Source organism: Lepidochelys kempii, chromosome 14 (genome assembly GCF_965140285.1).
Source record: "Lepidochelys kempii isolate rLepKem1 chromosome 14, rLepKem1.hap1, whole genome shotgun sequence".
NCBI classification, from domain to species: Eukaryota; Metazoa; Chordata; order Testudines; family Cheloniidae; genus Lepidochelys; species Lepidochelys kempii.
Window position 1 is genome coordinate 7,253,309 of NC_136393.1, and position 22,157 is coordinate 7,275,465.

Sequence of the window (22,157 nt, forward strand, 5' to 3'; positions counted from 1 at the left end):
ACACACAGGAAAACAAGACAAATAGCCACAAAGTTCCTTTAAAAGACTTAGCCAAAAGAATAAGAACAAGTTCTACTCTGTTAAGTGTAGAGGGATTGGCTCCTCTGATTTCCAAGAACTCCAAAATATATCTTAGTCTGGCATTCTATTCATACAAATCTTAGGAACAATTAAAAAGGACTCTTCATTTTTCCTGAGTGAAAAATTCAGGGCTCACCCTCAGCTGTTGCTGCCTTTGATGTTCTGATTCTTGTAACTGTTGTTTTAATTCAGACACCCTCTGTTCTAATTCTTCAATCACATCAGATGCCTGTAGGGATTTAATAGAAAAGTGAACGTTTGTCTTGTAGTCTTTATTTGCGCTATAGAAATAACTTACTCTTTCCCTTTTCAAAGTTGCATTAAAAAAGTAGAAAAAAGATAAATTTGGAAAAGACAATCTTTTTCAACACAAGTCATATGTAGTTCATTTCTATTTGTCCTTAAAAGTGCAGATGGGACTATAGTCCAAAATTATAAAACAAAAATAAAAAACAAAACAAACAGGCTGCTGATTCAAGAAAGAAATTTGAAAATAAAATGGAGACAGTCATTTAGCATTTCCTTATCATAGATCTTAGCATTCCAGTATTTCAGACCAAAATCTGGACGTCATGTTTGCTCTAGGTTAATCAATAGTTTAGGTTTCAGAGTGATAAACACTCATTTTTTCATGATCTGGGTGCATATAAATCTCCTCACTGTATTTTCCACTTTATGCATCCGATGAAGTGAGCTATAGCTCACGAAAGCTTATGCTCAAATAAATTGGTTAGTCTCTAAGGTGTCAATAGTTTAGAATACTCTACAGTTTTTGAAATTCGCTATGTTTTTATAATATATATTTGATGTGAATATGATGTAGGCTAGATAACCGATCACAAAGGCTACTTATAAAAAACTATTTTCTTACATTTTTGTGCTGATTATTTAAAAGGTTATTATTTAAAAGGTTATTAAAAGGCTGATTATTTCAAAGATGTATGCAACAAAATGTTTCATGAATAAAGACAGGACAATATTTTAATGTGTACCTGAAGAAAAATATTTTTCTTTATAACTCTTTTGGTAACAAATTTCCAAAGTGGCCTCATCCAACTCTCTAAGCTTTGTGTCAAAATTTGCATGTCCAAGTTTTTCAGCACCTAAAACCTTACATTCATACATCCAAAACGAGAGCTCAGCTAAATGGTTTACCATTTAACTCTCTCAGAAGGAATGTGGCAATTTTGAAGTATATTACACACAGAGACATCTTGCACAGAAGTCTTGCATATTACTTCTCTTTTGTGTAGTTATATAATGCACAAGAGTACAGATCGCATACAAAACAATACATATCCTAACCCACAATGCCCTTTGTTAGTTCATCCTTCCCTTGGGAGTCCCTGGAGGCCATCTGGGCTCACAAAGGCAGGCAGGCAGGATGTACTCCCTCATACAGGCCCCCACACTGCATTACTTCTCCTTCATGAAGTCTTCTTCCCCAGCTTGCCTTCTCTCCTCTTAGCTGTGCTCTTCCTCTCTTTATATGCCTCCCTTTCCAACACCTGGCTTTCTTTGTTCTATATTTTGGTTATTTTCCATTGCTCCTATTTTTCCACCTCCCTGCAGAGGGGTAGGATAAAACTAGTTTTCCTAAGCTTGAGTCCACCCAGTGTTCCAAGTTGTTTTCACCTGAAGAGAGGTCACTGAGTTCTAACAACCCTGCACTGTATATGGTCTAGGAGGATGCGACATGGTCATACATGAAGGGGTGGAATCCACTTACATATTGAGGCATTCAAAAAATACAGCAATTTCATAGCACAACTTCACAATATCAACCGTTTCAGAGTAGCAGCCGTGTTAGTCTGTATTCGCAAAAAGAAAAGGAGGACTTGTGGCACCTTAGAGACTAACCAATTTATTAGAGCATAAGCTTTCGTGAGCTACAGCTCACTTGAGCTGTAGCTCACGAAAGCTTATGCTCTAATAAATTGGTTAGTCTCTAAGGTGCCACAAGTCCTCCTTTTCTTTTTACAATATCAACCAAATTTCATAAGTTCTACAGACAGACCCCCCAAGCCATCAAGAAAGTGAGTAGCTCCTTTGAGTAAAGTTATTCACGTGTCTTAATATTTGCACGATTGAAGCCTTACAGACCATTTTGAAAATTTGTCCCCTTATGTACATAATTGACAGGCAAGCATTTTTATACCCATTATTCCTGGGAGGTTGTAAGTCTGTAAACATACCTTAGCTGCAGAGAGAGCATGTTCCTGTTTCATAAAACTTATGTCAATATCATATTTGTTTTGTTGTTGTTGAATATTCTGTTCATAATCTTGTATAATGCGATCCTTCTCTTTCTGAAAGGAGTTACATCTACAAGTATTAATAAAGGAAAAATAAAATGGAAATTTTGGCACTTTATTTGCTTTATGTAATTTTTGAAGCTTTATGTAATTTTGCTTTATGTAATTTTTCAAGCTTCTGCAAAATTCTACTTATCCACCTAGTCCTCTCAATTGATAAAGTGTAAAATAAAATTGTACAATGTAAAATATATTTGTTTTTTTCATGATCATCATCTTGGTGAGTATCGAACAGTGGTTTTTGCACCTGGGTCGCTAAATTTTCATGACAATTTCCAAAGGCTGAATTACTGAGCACTGGTTTTCTTGTAGACAGAGAGTGATGTTTAGTTTTGGAATTGCTTTGGTTTGAACTCTATTTTATTAATTACCTTGATTTCATCTCTTGCAGTTCAGTGCATACTGCTTGGTAGCATTGCTCTAGATCAGTCTTTTCTTGAGATAATTTCTGACGCTGTAAATTACTATTTTCAGCCTCTACAGTCAGCTGCTGGACACGGGCCTCCAGTTCTTTGACCATCTGGTTCTAAAAGAATAGGTCATTGTTAAGAATAAATTAGTGCACACCCCTGTTGTTATTCAACAGCCTAGAGCAACTGTGGTTCTCTGGTGGTCCAGAGAAACAAGAGTTATAAAAGCAAAGCTGTCATCAATCAGGACAGTAAATCAGGACAGCTTTCAAAATATACATGTTTCAAACAAAGTAAAGTGTAACCTCTGCCCCCAGACCCAAACTGGAACAATACTTGCACTAGATTTCTATAGATTAAAGTTTTTATAATATGAAGCAAAACAAACAGTTTAAAGAAAAAATTTCTATTAAGGATAATGTATCTTGAGCTATCTTGACCTGTCAGAAACAAACACCACTATGATCAACGACAATATAGCCTGCATGTAAAACCAAGCCCCCCCCAAAAAACTTGCAAGACTAATATCAGTAAACATATATATATTTTCTTTATTTGTAGTCCCTTTCAAAAACAAACAAGTCAGTTGGTCAGATAAAGCCTTTATTGTGTTGTTATGGAATCCAATTCATTTAATTTGTACATTATATTGGCACCAAATGTTTACTGTAATAAAATACTTATTCAGTTACTAAAATGAAATCATGGCTAATGCCTGTTCCCAATAAATATACTGAGAGACCAAAGAATTGAAGAATTCAGGAGTTGTTCATTATTTGCAGTCAGTCTCTTTTAGTGTCACATCCAAGAGATTGCAAAAACAACATGATATAGCAGCTGATAAAAGACATTTTCCATACATAAAATACTGTTTCTTTGTATATCTGAGTGTGCTCACATATGCGTATGACATACTTTGAGATATACTGATAAGTGCGGCATAAGGGGGCTATTAAGAGGATGGTTATGATATACATATTACAATATTCAATAATGCTTGACACATTTTTAGTAAGTCTTCATATCAATTTACAAATATTAACAAATACCATTCACAAATACAATCATCACCCCATGAGGTAGGTGGTATTATCCCCATTTAAAAAATGGGAAATTGGAAGCACAGAGAGACACACACCCTGGCTCCAAGGGACGCAGCAATCAGGATCTGCCCTAGAACAAAGGCATTCCAAATTCCCTGCCTGCTTCCCTCTATGTTTACCTCTCCTTATAATGAATCCCTTTTCAATAAATTATAAATGTACACTGAATATTTTTGTGTTAAACACAATTTCATGACATTCAGCATTTAAAATAAAAATATCTGAGAATTCCAAAGAATATATATTTTTTCTCTTCTCCATTCTTTCCTAAAGTAACCTTAGTGTATAAGGAAATGAGAATAGAATTCCTGAGAAGGCAGAGGTGGGAAAATAAGACACAGCTGCCTTTTCAGGATGTTCAAATCAAAGTTATTTTTATATTAACAAAGGTTTGGAGGTGGGGGAAGGGAGAGGAAGTGGAAGAATATTTTCACCCTCTGTTAAAGGAAAGTAAAAACTCAAACATCTGTCAACTCCATTCAAGTTTTGTAGTATATTTAAATATACCTGGAGACATTTCTGACACACTCATGCAATCAGAACAGCATTACTCAAGCTTTGCAAAACAGTCTAAAACACACCAAACTTAACCATACACTTGTATTGCATTTTAAAAAGACTCTTTCCATCAATGCAAAGCCAGCTGCAGGGTCTGGTTTGTTTAGACAACAAAGAAAGTCAAGTATATTTTACTTTTAAGTTACAGGATTTGTCATGTAGCTAGTGGAGATTACTATCTTGTTTTTGACAAAAAGCAGCTTTCAGACATCCTGTACCCAATAGATTGAACTATATGATAAAATAAGGAGGATATCCCACTTTGCCAGCTGGGGGAAATTTGGCAAGAAAAAAGTTATCAACTTAATTGCCAATGAGAACAGTGCCTTCAAAGATAACTTAAGATGTCAAGTGGGGCAGAACAAAGCCAATCCCCTAAGAAGCTTGTAGCATGCAATGAAACTATGTTACAATGAACATGGAAAATCTGCATTGATGACTAAGTTTTAGAACAAGATACAGTAGTAGTTTCAAATCAGGGTAATATCTTTTATAAATTGCATGAAAACAGTTGGCACTTTTTATTATGTACATGTAGTATTAATAAGAGCGGCTTTCCTTCATCTAGTCTGTATTTTGGCCAATATGCACCTTAATGAAGAGCACATTTAAGAATATTCCTGAATCCTCTACTGTGGCTGATAAGCTGTTCAATGTACTGTGGGCATTCCCCCATAATCCAGCAGCTGTTGGATACAGTATGGGTCACTAGAGCTCCTGGACAACACGGATGTTGCATCTTGAGGCTGCGCATAGGGAGTCTAATGCAAGATCAGGACCTAAAACAGTTGTCAAAGAAGCAGCTACATCAGAGCTCAGAATTTGGCCCTTTAAGCAGAAGACTATATTAAACTCCGTCCAATCAATTTTGATTGCTTTCACAATCTAGATTTGTGCACTAATCTAATCACCATGGGTATTCATATTATACCCCATGGTGGATTTCACACTCAATTTCCAATCAAGAATCATTAAGGATCTTCCAAACTATTAACTTGTTTTGGCCCTCCTTAGTTTTTTCTACCGATTTATAATTTGAAATTACTGTCACCCATTCCTAAGGAATTCCCTCTTTCTCCTTGCATTCTCACTTATGAAACCTGTCCATCCTCAAAACATTTTTAACATGACAAACACTAAACCATGTCATTGTAGAAAATGCTATCACCCAAATGTTTAAAAAGAAGACACAAAAGCTCTAAATCAGAGCCTTCCTCTGGGTCTCTCAATGCATTTTGAATTATCCATTTAATTTACACTATAAACTCCTCAGGGTAGGGACTGTGAGTTCCTCTGGATCTTAACAAAAATTAATAAAAAAAAAAACTCAGTCAAGATTAAGCATCAATATTCACCCAAAATATTATTTAAAATGTTAGGAGGTGAAGATGCCTTTTAGCAGCACAGCATATTTCTTACTACGAAATATCACAAATTATGAGATGCAACTATTAAGGGCCTTTTACCATAAATAGTCACAGTCTAGTAAAATATACAGCATGAGAGTTCTGGGGGGAAGAATTTAAGGAGCAACACTATGCTTTCAACTCTTTGAAGTGGCTGGTTGTATTACACAGGTGATATTCAGCTTCTAGAAGAAGACCTCACTCTTCAGGACCTCAAGTTGGCTGACTCATATTACATACCCCCAAACTCCTCCCCCAAACATTCTTCTCTGAGTTGCACAGATGTAAGTCCAGAATGACTCCACTGATTTTGATGATTTAGACCATTAACTCATCTTTCAACTAATCACTTGCACGGTGTGCACACATTCCCAGCCCCTTCTCTTTTTCCCAAATATCCTCCTACATATACACTTACCACAGGACAACTGCTATGGATAATGGTAAACTAAGGTCTACGGCAGAGATGGCTGAAAATATGAGCGAAATGGCTACTTATGTAATAAAACTAATGCCAAGAACTCCTTTACATAAAGCTTTCATAAAATGCTTCCATAGCTAGTAATCCATTGTTGCTTCAGTGTTTTATAATTGATGCTAAATCACACACACACTTCATAACCATTGCTATCTGCACTAAAGTATATATTTTTTTCCAATAAATAAATGTTTCCCCCACTGAAACAAACACTTGTATTATAACATTGACAAGAGTTGTATCATTCAGCCAATTCACTTGTTCACAATAAATGGCACTCCTGATGATATGAAACGCCATGAAAAATGAAAAAAAAGTCTAAAATAACAAAAAAAGAGAAACTAATTTTCAGTGACAGTCTAGTCTTTCATCTTAAGCCATGCCTTGAACTCTACCTTGTTTAATTATTAAATCAGGAGCTGCTCAGCAAGATCTGTCTGCTTTTGATGGTTCTTAAATTCAATCCTGATGACAGACTGTGTCCATTTTTCTCCGTATTTACTGTTGCCTATGACAAGGTCTGAATGCTAATTTTTCAATTCAACATTCATTAATGACACAATAAAGTGTATTTGACATTGCCCTTTAGCTCATTCAAACTATCAATTTTCTTTAATGTCTCATCTTGATGACAAAAGTACAAGATACTTCTTTGAAAGCGACTTGTTGATTTTTGCTAACTAATATTTACTTTATAAACTGTGTAGTGTACAATACAGTTCACACTTGACTTTCAAATTACACACCTGCCTTTTAGTATTTTAACAATACACAATGTGTTCCCCTGAGGTTTTTAAGAATTTATGTGGAATTCGAATGAACTCTTTTCTTCTCCAAGTGTGTTAGAACACATCTAGACAAAGGTTAGTTGCCTACTGCTTCTTTTCTTGGAGGATTGTCTACCACTGCTAGACTGAGCAAAGAAAGGTTACCCCCAGTAACTGCTGGTGTTCCAATACACTGCCTGTATAATTCCACACTTGTGGGTGGGGACTATCCTTAATGACAAAATTAGTACCCTCTCAAAAGCAGCAACTATTGCTTCCACACACATACTCCCCCATGGAGCTGAACATTTGAGGCATGGTTATAAAAACTACCACCCCCAAACGTATAGTTCCTTCTACATACTCAAAATCTATAACCAAAGGCTCTAAAGAAGCTGCCTCTTTCTTTGTGTATTGCCTGTACAGACCTACACTTCCAGAAGATTAAGTAATAGTACGTACAGTACTCCAAGCCCAGATTCTCCCAGCCCACCAGCTAAGCCAGCTATATGGGCCATTTGACTTTAGCAAAGCTTTTGATATGGTCTCCCACAGTACTCTTGCCAGCAAGTTAAGGAAGTATGGATTGGATGAATGGACTATAAAGTAGACAGAGAGCTAGCTAGATCGTCGGGCTCAATGGGTAGTGATCAACGACTCGATGTCTAGTTGACAGCCAGGTATCAAGGGGAGTGTCCCAGGGGTCAGTCCTGGGGCCAGTTTCGTTCAACGTCTACATTAATGATCTAGATGATGGAATGGATTGCACCCTCAGCAAGTTCGCAGATGACACAAAGTTGCGGGGAGAGGTAGATACGCTGGAGGGTAGGGATAGGGTCCCATGCACTACTATAGGCTGGGGTCCAACTGCTAAGTGGCAGATCGGCAGAAAAGGACCTGGGGATTACAGTGGACGAGAAGCTGGATATGAGTCAACAGTGTGCCCTTGTTGCCAAGGTGGCTAAAGGCATATTGGGCTGCATTAACAGGAGCACTGCCAGCAGATCAAGGGAAGTGATTATTCCCCTCCATTCAGCACTGGTGAGGCCACATCTGGGGTACTGCATCCAGTTTTGGGCCCCCCCACTACAGTAAGGATGTGGACAAATTAGAGAGAGTCCAGTGAAGGGCAACAAAAAGTATTAGGGGGCTGGGGCACATGATTTATGAGGAGAGGCTGAGGGAACTGGGCTTATTTAGTCTGCAGAAGAGATGAGAGAGGGGGGATTTGATAGCAGACTTCAACTACCTGAAGGCGGGGTTCCAAAGAGGATGGAGCTAGGCTATTCTCAGTGGTGGCAGATGACAAAACAAGGAGCAATGGTGTCAAGTTGCAGTGGAGGAGGTCTAGGTTGCATATTAGGAAAACCTATTTCACTAGGAGGGTGGTAACCTAGGGAGGTGGTGGAATCTCCATCCTTGGAGGTTTTCAAGGCCCTGCTGGGATGATTTAGTTGGAGTTGGTCCTGCTTTGAGCCGGGAGTTGGACTAGATGCCCTCCTGAGGTCTCTTCCAACCCTAATTTTCTTTGATTCTCTGAGCTCTCCACCTCTCGTTGGTCAGCCAGGAGCTGACTGGCCCTCGCTTTAAACCCTTTCCTGGTGTTTGGAGGCTTCTTTCCCCCTTTAGCTGCCTTACCCTGCCCTCCCTCCCTGTTGTCATAGTTTAGGAGCCATATTTTCAGGATCCTGTGGGTCTCATCGATTGCCTGTCCTGTGATCAGAAGGAACTTTTTCCCATTGGACCAAATTGGCACAGGCCTAGTGGGCCTTTTTGCCTTCCTCACAGCATCACAGAGGCACAGTTAAAAAGAATAGGACTTTGGAATTTAATATTAAGAATTTATAAGAAGAAATTTTAGTTTTGTCACAACTTGCAGCTCATCTCCAAAGTGGAGAAAGGCTAAAAGGGTCAGCTCCCATTTCGCTGGGGAATCTTGTGTCTCTGCGAGAAGAGGAGACCTCAAGTCTTCACAGACCGAGGTCCCCCTCTGGGACTCTCTACCCTGTTTGCCCCCTGGATGATGGACAGCAATAAATGTGGCAAGCTTCTTCAGAAGTTAAACTGCTTCCTGACAAGACAATAAACCACATCCCCCACCCTGTTGATGAAATGCAACATGTCACAGTGGTATTGTCCATCAACACGTGGACCACTTTTCCATTAGGTGAGGAAGGAAAGCCTTGAAAGCCAAGTAAATTGCTCTGAGCTATAACTTTTCTATATTCATATTTTTACAAATTTCCATAGACATTGCTGATCCAGGTGACTGAGAAGGAACAATATAAATGGATGAGAGAATGGAATTTTAAAGAGGATGGCACAAAGTGGGAACTGGATGCAATAGTCTTTTTCTATGTCTCAAAAACTCACTGATTTGAAGGAGTTCAACTCCATGTCACTAAGAAAAATGACAGAGCTGTTCCCAAGAGGTGGAAATTGAGGGCTCATCAGTATATCCTTTAAGGTGTTGTTTAGCTGAGAAGGAGGCAAGGGATGTGCTAGCGGAAGAAAGACTTTCTGAAGCTTCCTAGAAATGTTTGTCTATGGGAGTTTCCAAGCATAAACTTTAGGAAGATGACTCGGTTTGGAAACAGTAGCTCAATGAAAATAAGCCTTATATGCTACTGGACAAAAGCTTTAAAAGGGGCGGGGAGGCAAGTGACTATTTCAGCACCTAGTGGTAGGGCCATTCAGGAAGTCCCTGTCTGACTCTCTTATCCGAGTTTCACGTTCTCTGACCAACATTCTGCTTCTGAATTCCAATCGAATTATAGTGGTTACATGCTCTTATATTTTATGTTTAGTATGAAGAAAAAGTGAAGTGCAGTCGGTATCTGCTTCCCAGAGGCCACTCCAGCTACAAAGAAGGCGCCCCCTGGTATGCGACAGGGATGGCCTGGGAATCCTCCATTGAGATCTCCAGGACACCTTTTCATGGAGGTACTCGGCAATCCTTTGCAGAAGGTTTCTGCCTTATTTCTTCCAGCACAGTAGAACACTTTCCCATGCCACTCCAGTATTAACTCTGCTGGCATCAGTTCAGTACACAGCATAGCCGCATAAGGACCAGATCTGTACCCACATGGTTGCAGCATCTGCTCCCTTGCCTCCTCAGCTACAGATAGGGTCACCTGGGAAGACAGGGGACCTTTTCATTACAACTGCTTGTACCGCAAACAATAGAGCATGTGATCCCCCACCCATGGTGATTTCCAGGTCCCTCAATCACAGTTTCCCTAACGTGCCAGTGGTTTGAGTGGCAGAAACAGGAGTTCATCTCAGAATCTGAAAGCCTAGGGTGACTGCTACCAGCAGCATTAAGGGAAAGAGGGATGGGCTTCCTGTGTTCTCTTGTGGCCACAACCCCCATCCCCAAGAGCTGCCTTGCACAAAGACCACAATTTGGGAGGCTTAACATGGTCCCTGGTCTCAAAGCAACATCTATGTTGCTGAGGGGAGAAGGAATTGTCCACCTGCACTCCCAACAAGGGTTCCCACAAGTTGCAGCACAAGACTTGTCGCCCATACCACTGGGCCATACTCACCATGGCTGGAACACCTGAATAGCTACTGGTTCTGATTAGGTTCTGGCTTGCACTTGAGTGTAATAAGGGGAGTGACTTTTAAATAGCAACCTTGTACCAGACCCAGAGAATGCACTGACAATGGTTGCCTTGTGCTTTCCATGCCTTCAGAACATCCTCCACACCAGCGGAGAGGCTTTCCCAGATTAAAAGACAGAAAAGGAGAATGCATGATGACATGTTCAATGAGATAATGAATGCCTCCAGGACAGCTGATACAGAGCTCAGAGCCAAGAGGATTTCATGGTCGGAAAAACTGGATATGGAGAGCATCCCAGGAGCAGGAGTGTGCCACACAGGATGAGATGCTGTGGATTATGAAGGACCAGTCAGACATGTTGAGGCATCTGGTTGAGCTTCAGAAAAACAGCTTGAGGCTACACTCCCCCTGCAGCCCCTGCACAATGGCCTGCAAATATTGACCGGGTCCCAATCCCCCTCCCCCAAACATTCTAAGAAGCGGGTGGGGAGGAAGGTGCAGTATCCCCTCCACTCAACACTGGGGGAGTGTACTAAGAACAAAAGGTGGCCATTCAAAGACCTCTGATGGGTAAGACTTCTGTGCTTTCACAGACAAGCTGACCTGGTTTCTCCCCTCCCAGTTTTATCACACTGTTTACCCAAGGTTAAATTATTTTCCTGTTCTTTCAGTTTTTTCATGTTTGTGCAATAAAAGTCAAATTTTCAAGAATGAAATACTGTTTGTTTATTCCTAGCATTCGGGTAGAGGGAGGGGAACAGGGAAATACAGGAAAACTGATGCAATTGAGGAGATGGTATGGGAAGGCACAATGCAGATAAGCAGCGAACATTATTGTGGCTCATTACTAGAATGGGTTTCAAAGCCTCCCGGAGATGCAGCGCTCCTTGCTGAGCTCTTCTTATTGCCCTGCTATCTGGCGGCTCAAAATTAGCTGCCAGCCTATCCACTTCCATGCCCCACCTGTGCAGAAACTTCTCTCCCTTTGCCTCATAGTTACTATGGAGCACACAGCAGGCAGCGATAGCAATGGGGATACTGCTTCCAGGTCCAGTAAGCAAACTGCTTCAGCGACCCTTTAAACGTCCAAAGTCATATTCCATCACCATTCTGCACTTGCTCAGCCTATTGTTGAACCGCTCCTTACTGCTGTCCAGGTGGCTGGTGTACAGCTTCACGAGCCATGGGAGCAAGGGGCAGGCTGGATCTCCCAGGATCACTACTGGCATTTTAACATCATCAATGGTTATTTTGCAATCTGGAAATAAAAGTCCATGATTGCAGCTTTCTGAACCAATCTATGTTCCTAAAAATGCGTGCACCTTTCCTGACCATGCCATGTCGGTGAAAGGCCCCCTGTGATTCACCAGTGCTTACAACACCACTGGAAAATATCCCTTTCGGTTTATGTATTCTTTGGCAAGGCAGTCTGGTGCCAAGATAGGGACATGCGTGCCATCTATTGTCCCACCGCAATTAGGGCACCCCATCGCAGCAAAACCATCCACTATGTCCTGAACGTTGCTTCTCCACTGTCAGAGCAATTCTCATTTTAGTGCTGCTGTGCTTCAGGGCTGAGGAAAGCACTGCACTAAGTTCCTGGAAAGTGCCCTTCCACATTCAAAAGTTCAGGAGCCACTGCTCATTATCCCATAGCTGCATAACGATCGCACCAGTCAGCGCTTGTTTCCTGGGATCAGATATGGTGCTCCACCATGTTCAGCTGCTGTGTGGCTATCAGCAGCAACCTGGCACTGTTCTGCTCTATGGCTTGCATCAGGGCTGCATGAATAACATTGCAATGTTCTGAGCGGCAGCTCCTGTCTCAGCTCTGGAAATACTGCCAGATAAGGCGCGAGGTGTTTGTAATGCTCACAACAAGAGTGCACAGCTGAGCGAGGTCCATGCTCCTGGGGCTATGAAATACATGTGCCTAAGCCAGACTTTCAAAAAAAGGTGTGAAAAAACATGGGTTGTTTGCCATTGATATCATGGGAGAGAGGAAGGGAGGAAACTGCATCGAGGGAGCTCGAAGCTATGGTCCCACCCTCTCCCCATGACAATGATTTGGTCTCATGCGGCATTGCAAGCCCATCCCAAAACCCCATTTGGCTAGTTGAACTGTGGAATAGCTACCCACAGTGTAATGCTCTGGGCATCAATGCAAGTGCCGCTAGTGAGGATGCACTCCACCAATACAATGTATGGGGTGTGGACACACCCAACCGACTTAATTACTGCGGCGGATGAATTTCGACTTAATTTAAGTCGACTTAACTTTGTAATGTAGACATGCCCTTAGAAGTACCCACTTACATCTCTTAGCATATTTATGAGGTAGCTGCATTAATGGATTTCAGTGAGTTTCGCCCAGGCTTTACATTGAAAAGATAACTGTGATGGTGGATCTCTAAAGATGAGCAATTACAAGGAGATGTGTGATGACTTCTGGAATATCTACCCTTAAAAGATGTACCCTGAAAAAGGATCATGCTATTTCTATACTCGCTGCGTTATATGGGCTCATTACGCTAACTGAAAAAAATAGGTAATGTCAAAATGGAAGCTTTTCATTTAACGTTTGTTCTAATGGAGTAATTCTTAAAAATACTTTTAAGGACCACACATACAAAATCCCTGACATAAAGCACTAATAAAATGCCTTGGACACATTAAGCATTATCAAACAACAACAACAGATTACGGTTAGGCTTATATGACAACCGGAGTAGCTGAGCCAAATGAGTGTCAACCACCTTTTTGGGTGTAAACCAAAAGACCTGGAAAATAATAGGAAAAGTTCAGCTTCATGAACAGGGAGAAGCAGTAGATAGGAGGAGGAATGGTGAGAAAGTAAAATTAATAATAGGAAACATTTTCCTAAAGCATTTACAGTGTGTACTCAGACTTTTTTTTCCAGTTAAAGAAAAGAAAGTTGGTTGCTTACTGTAATGAAAGGGCGCTCTCAGTCACATTCCTTATAAATGAATAACTTCAACTAACAACCTCCATCACAAAAAACACAATTGTTATTAGTCTCAGCAGATAAACCAAGGACTAAATAAAGATGGAGACTGAATCATCTTCATTCCTAAAGATTATCCTCCCTCCAGATCAAAGGCACATTAATGGTTAAGTCTGAAGAATTTTCCATTGGAACTGTCCCCACTCCACTGGATTTTAGCTTCCAGTGCTACCAATCCAGCACCTTTCAGAAACCCTAGAATTCACAACTTTACTTTTGTTAAAAGAAGTAGGGAAGTGAGATTCAAGCATCTCTAATCCGATTCTGTTGAAAAAAATACCTGCCTAGGCATTTGAAATGAAATAGTGTTACTTCTACTATCTCTTTGATGAAGCAATGTCACAGCATTGCAGCATGGTCGTGCAGGGCTGTCAAAAATGTTTTTCAGCCCCACAGTTTCTATGCACCCTTTTGTGGAGGGACAAAATAAAAATAATTCTTATCTGACCTCTTTTCCCAATACTTTCTGATACACTATGCCTTAAGAAAAATGAGCATTCCAAAATGCACAGGTGCACAAAACCTGAAGATTGCAATTCATATTTGTGGTCATGATCTAGATATTAAAAACTTACAGTTGCTTTGGTCTGTGCCAAGTACTCTGTCTCCATTTTACTAAGACGTGCATTTGTGTCCTCAAGCAGTTCTTGGATATTTTCTGTGTGTTTCTTCTGAAGATCAAATTTTTCCTTTTCCATTTCTGCCACAGCGTTGTGGAGCTATATTTAAAAAAAAAAATATCACCAGGCTATTCAGTGACTTATAAAACTGTACAGCTGACTTTTCTGACCTTTAGAATAAAAATCTTATCATTTCCCCCCTTATTAATACATGATAAGGTTTTCTGGATCACTGCTCCAGAACTAAAAAAGGAAAGAATCTTGAGAATGTATACACCAACCAATTTATATTTACCTTTTACAGAATATTGAAAATATATTTGCAGTTTTTGCCATTAATTTTGTTGATCCTGTACTCATTTTAATATTGAAATTGAACCACTTACTAACCTACAAACTTTGTAAATTTTCTACTGTACAAATAATATGCTCTCCACAACTACTTTCCTTCTTCTAACAGTACGTCTCAAAATGTATGAGACTGGGGACCCTGGAAACAAAACTATCCACTTACCTGAATTAGAGAGTGTTATCTGTGACACCAGTCTGAGCTACCACACTATACTTCCCAACACATTACTTCCATTCTAACAGTAAGTGCACCCCTTTCTGGATTAAGAGCTTGAGCCCAGATTTGTAAAGGTATTAAGGAGTTGCTGCCCTCAGCAGTGCAACACCCAACTGATTTAAAAGCCAAAAATCTCATCTTAAAAAGGACTTCAATAGGATTTGGCACCTAAATATATTTAAAAATTTGGACCTTCAAATCTAAATTGATTAACAAGTCACCTTGTTGCTCAGGTTTCAAACATGCCCATTTCACTCACAATAATGACCTAAAGAACGCAATGTCACACAAATGTGGGTAATGACACTAAAATCTGTTAAAACCATATTAATTTATACATATTTATTTTTTAAATAAAAACACCACAGCAGTGGTCAGTCTCCTTGTCAGGTGCCTGAAACATACTGGAAATGCTGATCTTATGATTTTTATGCAAATGTACACAGTGATGCTATTCATCAGGACCACCTCTTCATAGAGTCTACTGTGAAAGTGATAATGTAAGTCTTCCCCAGAACTGCCAGAATGAAAATTGAAACTATATAGAGGGGGAAAGTAGGTGCTGGAAAAATCAATCTATTTTTCATTTGCAGGAAACTTGATTGTGGTTAGCATGCTTTAAAAAATAATCTGAAAATAGAAATTATAAAGTACCAATCCTTACAGACAGGAATATGAAAATGACCACCAAAGTTAAGAAAACTAATGGATACCCATTATAGGACAGTCCTTGTAACAGTTACTCAAAAAAACTTCTTACCCAAACAATGCATGGAACTCCACATAATGAAAGCAACTAACATGATTTTATCATTAGCTCAATATTTATTACTGGGAGAAAAAGAACTTTATTTTACGGCTATCTAGGTCTTCTTTATTAAAAATTTGGGACAGATGAAAAAAGGCCTTTTCAGTAAGCACAAAATCAGAGAATACCTGATTACACTTTTTTTAAAGTAAATGTTACATGAAGCAACATGTTTTTTTGACTCTAAATCATGCTGGAAACACAGCCCCTAGTTTGTTCTACAAGGCTACATCAGCAAAATATGCTGAGTCTCCCATCAACAACTTGACTCCTTACACAACAAAGGACAGTAATGACATGACTTTGCAAAGGTCAACGTCTATTCAAAGGGAAAAAAGGACCTAAGAAGGACAAGATGAAATAACTTTCATATACACTATAAAAATATTCTACCTATCCATCTTTATTGTATTGTCTTGGAACACTGAACTCTCACTTTTTTTCCCCATGGGGTAAATGGTGCCTTTACACCACTCCTGTGTTTTTAGTGGATATAAAATTAACATAGCATTTTTGTTTGCATCCTTGTTTGTGTACTTGTATCATTGATGACAATGACAGCTTTGGGAATAGCACTTGCTAGTTAACTGTCCATGCAGAGCAAGTATGATGAACTCAGGGTCAAAATACTGTTTTTGTAAGAAACAAAACATTGAGCGTTCTTGCCTCAGGTTCTTTGCTATCGGGAAAAACAATGTTTATGAGCAAGTTTTCTTCCAAAGCAAGAAGAAAAACTAACAAGGCCTTTGGCTCATATGTCCAGGTGCCAAGACATAAAATTAAACACATCGTCTCTGGGAAGGGAGGCACCTTGACTTTGGGGCGACCTTCCTCCCACTCCAGTGGGTTAGCAGCACACTGTCTCAACAATACTGTGGCAAGGCTGGAGCTGTACTGTGATACATCTGTCTCAGCACACACTGATGCTGCCTTAAGCCTAAAAGTAAATAAAACTTTTATTGAACAATTTAAGTGTCACTGCACAAATAGCTGTTCAAAAGAGTCATTGTGGTGTGGGCAGCCACAGTTCAACAGATAAAAAATCCACATCAGGTAAATTGTCACCAGAAGAATGTGATGGGACACCTTCCTTGTATGCTCAGACAAATGGATTTGTCAAAAGGAAAAGACAGGGCTTGCAGATAGCCTCCAAAGAAAGACTGGGATTTGCTCGTATGTTTTGGAGGACTAGGTGTAGTGATGGTGGTGGATACAAATTAAAATGGCAAAATTTTGTAGTAGGTCAAATTTACAAAGATCTATTTTAGGTGAAAAATATATTAAGAAAAACTGGCAACATTACTCTAAAAGTGATCACAGAGAATGCAGAAAAATAATTTCAGAAGTAGCATGTGTCCCTTTTAATTTTTTAAAATTAATCGTTATCAGTATGATGAATTGTTCATTTGATCTTTCCACATTTCTATTGAATGAAGACTTCAGACTTAAAGCAAATAAAGTGTTATCCATTACCCTTTTCTCCCAGTCATTGTTCAAAGAATCTGTGCTTTGCTCACACAACTTCTTTAACTCCATAATCTGCTTTTCCTTGGTCTCTCGGACAACTTGTGACTCACGAACAAGGGTCTGAACTGTCAAAAAATAACAAAATAAACCAATTCAAGAGATGCCCCCTTCCAATACTGGCAACAATGCAATTAGATAACTCCAGTCTTCCTTTCTGGTATCACTTTCTGATATCTTTGTGCTTTTAAAAAATGATTTTGATTGTGTGATAACGTCCTTACAAATGTAACACTTAAATTCAAAGCCATAAAACTGGATATTTAAACCAATATGGGATGCTCTCTTTCCACTGTGGTTTTGTTTACTTATAAAATATTTCCTGATGACTTTTTTTTCTCTCTGTGAAAATATGAATATACAGAATTCTGTAAAACCTTCAGTAAGTATATAACATAAGCAAATTAAATACCTAAGGAAAATATAAAAACATTGCAACTCTAAATACCTTGCATCAAGATTTTATGCACTGCCAATTATTCTTAAATGTACCAGAACAACAGAAAAACAGTAGCAGTTTACATGGAATTCTCTCAGAATTTTCAAAAGTGTCTAGGGATTTTGAGTGCCCAACTAAAGCACCTGAAAAGATCCTGATTTTCAAAAGAAGCTGGGCATCTACCCTCTGAAAATCAGGCCCCATAAAGATATGTCACATTTGGCTCCAAAATATTGAGGCACTCAAAATCATAGAATCGTAGAATATCAGGGTTGGAAGGGACCTCAGAAGGTCATCTAGTCCAACCCCCTGCTCAAAGCAGGACTGATCTCCAATTAAATCATCCCAGCCAGGGCTTTCTCAAGCCTGACCTTAAAAATTTCCAGGGAAGGAGATTCTACCACCTCCCTAGGTAACGCATTCCAGTGTTTCACCACCCTCCTCGTGAAAAAGTTTTTCCTAATATCCAACCTAAACCTCCCCCACTGCAACTTGAGACCATTACTCCTTGTCCTGTCCTCTTCCACCACTGAGAATAGTCTAGAACCCTCCTCTCTGGAACCACCTCTCAGGTAGTTGAAAGCAGCTATCAAATCCCCCCTCATTCTTCTCTTCTGTAGATTGAACATCCCCAGTTCCCTCAGTCTCTCCTCATAAGTCGCGTGTTCCAGTCCCCTAATCATTTTTGTTGCCCTTCGCTGGACTCTTTCCAATTTTTCCACCACCTTCTTGTAGTGTGGGGCCAAAAACTGGACACAGTACTCCAGATGAGGCCTCACCAATGTCGAATAGAGGGGAACGATCACGTCCCTCAATCTGCTGGCAATGCCCCTACTTATACAGCCCAAAATGCCACTGTTGCCACTTGGCAACAAGGGCACACTGTTGACTCATATCCAACTTCTCATCCACTGTAACCCCACTAGTCACTCGTCACTTTTCAAAATTCTTGACATAAAGATTTAAATAAACCATAAAGTAGGGCTGGACTAAATGCACTGAATAACTAAATTGCTCAATTCTCCACCCAGAGCTTAAAACTAATCTTGAACTTGTTACACAGTTCCAAATTGATTATTTTCAATTAGTTTTAGAATTCATGTGCCACTGAACCTTCTACTTCTGATTGGGATTTGAGATATCAAAGTATTTCTATCACAAGAAACACTGCTTATGTGGTATTTTAAGCCCCTCAAAAACCAGTAAGCACTAAACCTAACAAGAACTTGCTGTCTCTTGAAAAATGTAGTATGGAAAATGGAGCGCAAAGAGAATCCAATGAGCATCTTAGTCAAATGACAAATTATGGCCACTCTTTGCCAGCAAACTTATGCACACAACTCCTACTGCAATTCAACAGGAGTTGAACATGTGCACCTAAAGGTAAAATGCGGCCCTTAGTCATTAATGTATATAGTACCACTACACAAAAATAGAAAGCAAAAAAAAAAATTCTCATAGTATCACCTTTCTTCTCTAGCTTCCTAATAGTCTCCTCAGCTTCATTCTGTTTAGTTTTGTAGAGGGTCTTCAATACCTCAGTTTCATTATTCTTTCTATCCAAAATCTGTAGTAGAAATTCACAACACTTTAACAAACCTGTGCTTGCAAAGAAAAATATAACCCACAACCAAAGAACAATATCATATATGTGGATATATAACAGTGGAAGAGTTTTGCGCAGTCAAGAGATGCTCTGGCCTCATGGAAGTAAGGAAAAGTGTGACATTATCATTTCCACAGTAACCAACTGCAATGGTTATAAACAGAGGATGAATTCAGATGGGAAGCAGGCAACAGCAGGATATGAACTTCTCAGGAACAAAAATACTATTTTATTGTAAATGTCCTTATTAACAAAGAAAAAGTAAACAAAGAGAAAATGTTACACAGACAAGTAACTGATTCTGAAAAAGAATGATCTTCACAATGCATCAAGATTTCACAGGTCTTGAACCTTGGTCCACAGGGTTCCCAATTGATTATCACCTGCCTGCTCCCACCCAGTGGCTCACGACTAACCAACTGAGCAGAAAAGACCATGAAACCTGAAGTTATATCAGAGAGGGTTTCCCTGGGTCTGACTGGAGGAACACACTGAGCTCTGATTGACATGCCTATTTAAATCCAGAGGAAGTTGTCCATACAACTGGGTTCTACCTGGCTGCTGCACTGGACCCTGCCTTCTTGCCTGACTCCTGAATCCTGCCTTCTAACCTTGGCCCTGGTTCCTGCTTCCTGGACCTGTTCCTGTTCCTGTCATCTTGTTCTGTTCTTGATTCTTGCCCCCAGTCTCTGAATCTGGCTCTGACACTTGGCTTAATACTCCAACTCCTTGGCTTGATTCTCGGACTCTAGCACAGAGAGGAGCAAACTATGGCCCATGGGCCACATCCGGCCCACAGGACCCTTCCCTCTGGCCCTTGAGCTCCTGCCAGGGAGCGGGGTTAGGACAGGCTTGCAGAGGAGCCAGCCGAACTCCCCGGCAGCGTGGTGACCGGGGCTAAGGCTAGCCCCTTGCCCCTCCTCTTTTGCTCCCCTCCCACCCTGCCTCCCTCACAGTCACAGTTCCCCAAGCACCTGGGCAGCGTGGCTGCAGCTCCGGCCAGGCGGCACGGCTATAGCACTGCCAGACCTGGTGCTCCAGGGCGGTGCTGTCAGGGGGAGTTCCAAGGCAGGGGGGACAGGAGGGGGAGGCGAGGAGCAGGGGAGGTTGCAGGGGGATGGTCAAGGGGCCTGGGCCCTGCTGCCAGGGACAGGGGCAGAGCAAACCATGGCCCCACTCCACCTCCAGCATGCTTAGCCCCTATCCCCAGCAGCCAAGCCCAGACAGGGAGCGAGTCCTGCCTGACTGCCAGGGAGAGCAGCCAAACGAGCAGGGGAAATGCAAAGGGAAAGGACTGAGCCCCCTATTCCCCCACCCCACAGGTAACGTGGGGCGGGGAGAGCAGGGAGGGTTGGATAGGGGGCAGGGAGGCCCCAGGGTAGCGGTCAGGGGGTGGGGAGCAGGGGAGATTGGATGGGGTGGGGGTCCCAGGGGTGGTCAAGGGGTGGGGAGCAGGGGAAATTGGATAGGGGATGGGCATCCCAGGGGGATGGTCGGGGGCAGAGGTGTTTGGATAGGATGCAGGAGTCCCGGGGGGCAGTCAGGAGTGGGGAGCGGGGGGGGGTTGGATAGGAGTGGGGGCCAGGCCACGCCTCGATGTTTGGGGAGGAATAGCCTCCCCCAGCCTTCCCTACCCAGCCCTCCATACAATTTCTGTACCCAATGTGGCCCTGGGGCCAAAAAGTTTGCCCACTCCTGCTCTAGCGAAAACCTTTAGCTCTGACTCTGGCTCCGACCCTTGGGTTGACTCCCCAACTCTTACTCCTGCTTCAACCACTAGACCCAGCATCTTTCATAGAATCATAGAATATCAGGGTTGGAAGGGACCTCAGGAGGTCATCTAGTCCAATCCCCTGCTCAAAGCAGGACCTATCCCCCATTAAATCATCCCAGCCAGGGCTTTCTCAAGCCTGACCTTAAAAACTTCTAAGAAAGGAGATTCCACCACCTCCCTAGGTAACGCATTCCAGTGTTTCACCACCCTCCTAGTGAAAAAGTTTTTCCTAATATCCAACCTAAATCTCCCCCACTGCAACTTGAGACCATTACTCCTCGTTCTGTCATCTGCTACCACTGAAAACAGCCTAGAGCCATCCTCTTTGGAACCCCCTTTCAGGTAGTGGTAAGCAGCTATCAAATCCCCCCTCATTCTTCTCTTCTGCAGACTAAACAATCCCAGCTCCCTCAGCCTCTCCTCATAAGTCATGTGTTCCAGTCCCCTAATCATTTTTGTTGCCCTCCGCTGGACTCTTTCCAATTTTTCCACCTCCTTCTTGTAGTGTGGGGCCCAAAACTGGACACAGTACTAAGATGAGGCCTCACCAGTGTCGAATAGAGGGGAACGATCACGTCCCTCGATCTGCTGGCAATGCCCCTACTTATACAGCCCAAAATGCCATTGGCCTTCTTGGCAACAAGGGCACACTGTTGACTCATATCCAGCTTCTCGTCCACTGTAACCCCTAGGTCCTTTTCTGCAAAACTGCTGCCTAGCCATTCGGTCCCTAGTCTGTAGCGGTGCATGGGATTCTTCCGTCCTAAGTGCAGGACTCTGCGCTTGTCCTTGTTGAACCTCATCAGATTTCTTTTGGCCCAACCGTCTAATTTGTCTAGGGCCCTCTGTATCCTATCCCTACCCTCCAGTGTATCTATCTCTTCTCCCAGTTTAGTGTCATCTGCAAACTTGCCGAGGGTGCAATCCACACCATCCTCCAGATCATTTATGAAGATATTGAACAAAACCGGCCCCAGGACCGACCCTTGGGGCATTCCGCTTGATACCGGCTGCCAACTAGACATGGAGCCATTGATCACAACCCGTTGAGCCCGACAATCTAGCCAGCTTTCTATCCACCTTATAGTCCATTCATCCAGCCCATACG

The 22,157-nt window shown here is 41.3% G+C and overlaps 1 protein-coding gene across 9 annotated transcripts in view; it reads right to left on the reverse strand.

Annotated features, from left to right (window-relative positions):
- Window positions 1-22,157, reverse strand: part of CEP112 (centrosomal protein 112) — a 362,242-nt gene that overhangs the window by 269,338 nt on the left and 70,747 nt on the right. For 7 of the 9 annotated variants that reach the window (XR_012154913.2, XM_073311619.2, XM_073311618.2 and 4 more), the window contains 6 exons: window positions 19,137-19,236; window positions 17,180-17,298; window positions 14,286-14,429; window positions 2,768-2,922; window positions 2,277-2,406; window positions 218-310 (listed from right to left, as the gene is read on the reverse strand). Coding sequence is in view for 8 of the 9 variants with exons in the window: in XM_073311619.2 (XP_073167720.1) it covers window positions 218-310; window positions 2,277-2,406; window positions 2,768-2,922; window positions 14,286-14,429; window positions 17,180-17,298; window positions 19,137-19,236 (741 nt within the window). In the remaining variant the exon portion in view is untranslated. The remainder of the gene's footprint in view (window positions 1-217; window positions 311-2,276; window positions 2,407-2,767; window positions 2,923-14,285; window positions 14,430-17,179; window positions 17,299-19,136; window positions 19,237-22,157) is intronic. The other 2 variants (XM_073311622.2, XM_073311620.2) reach the window with 1 other exon arrangement.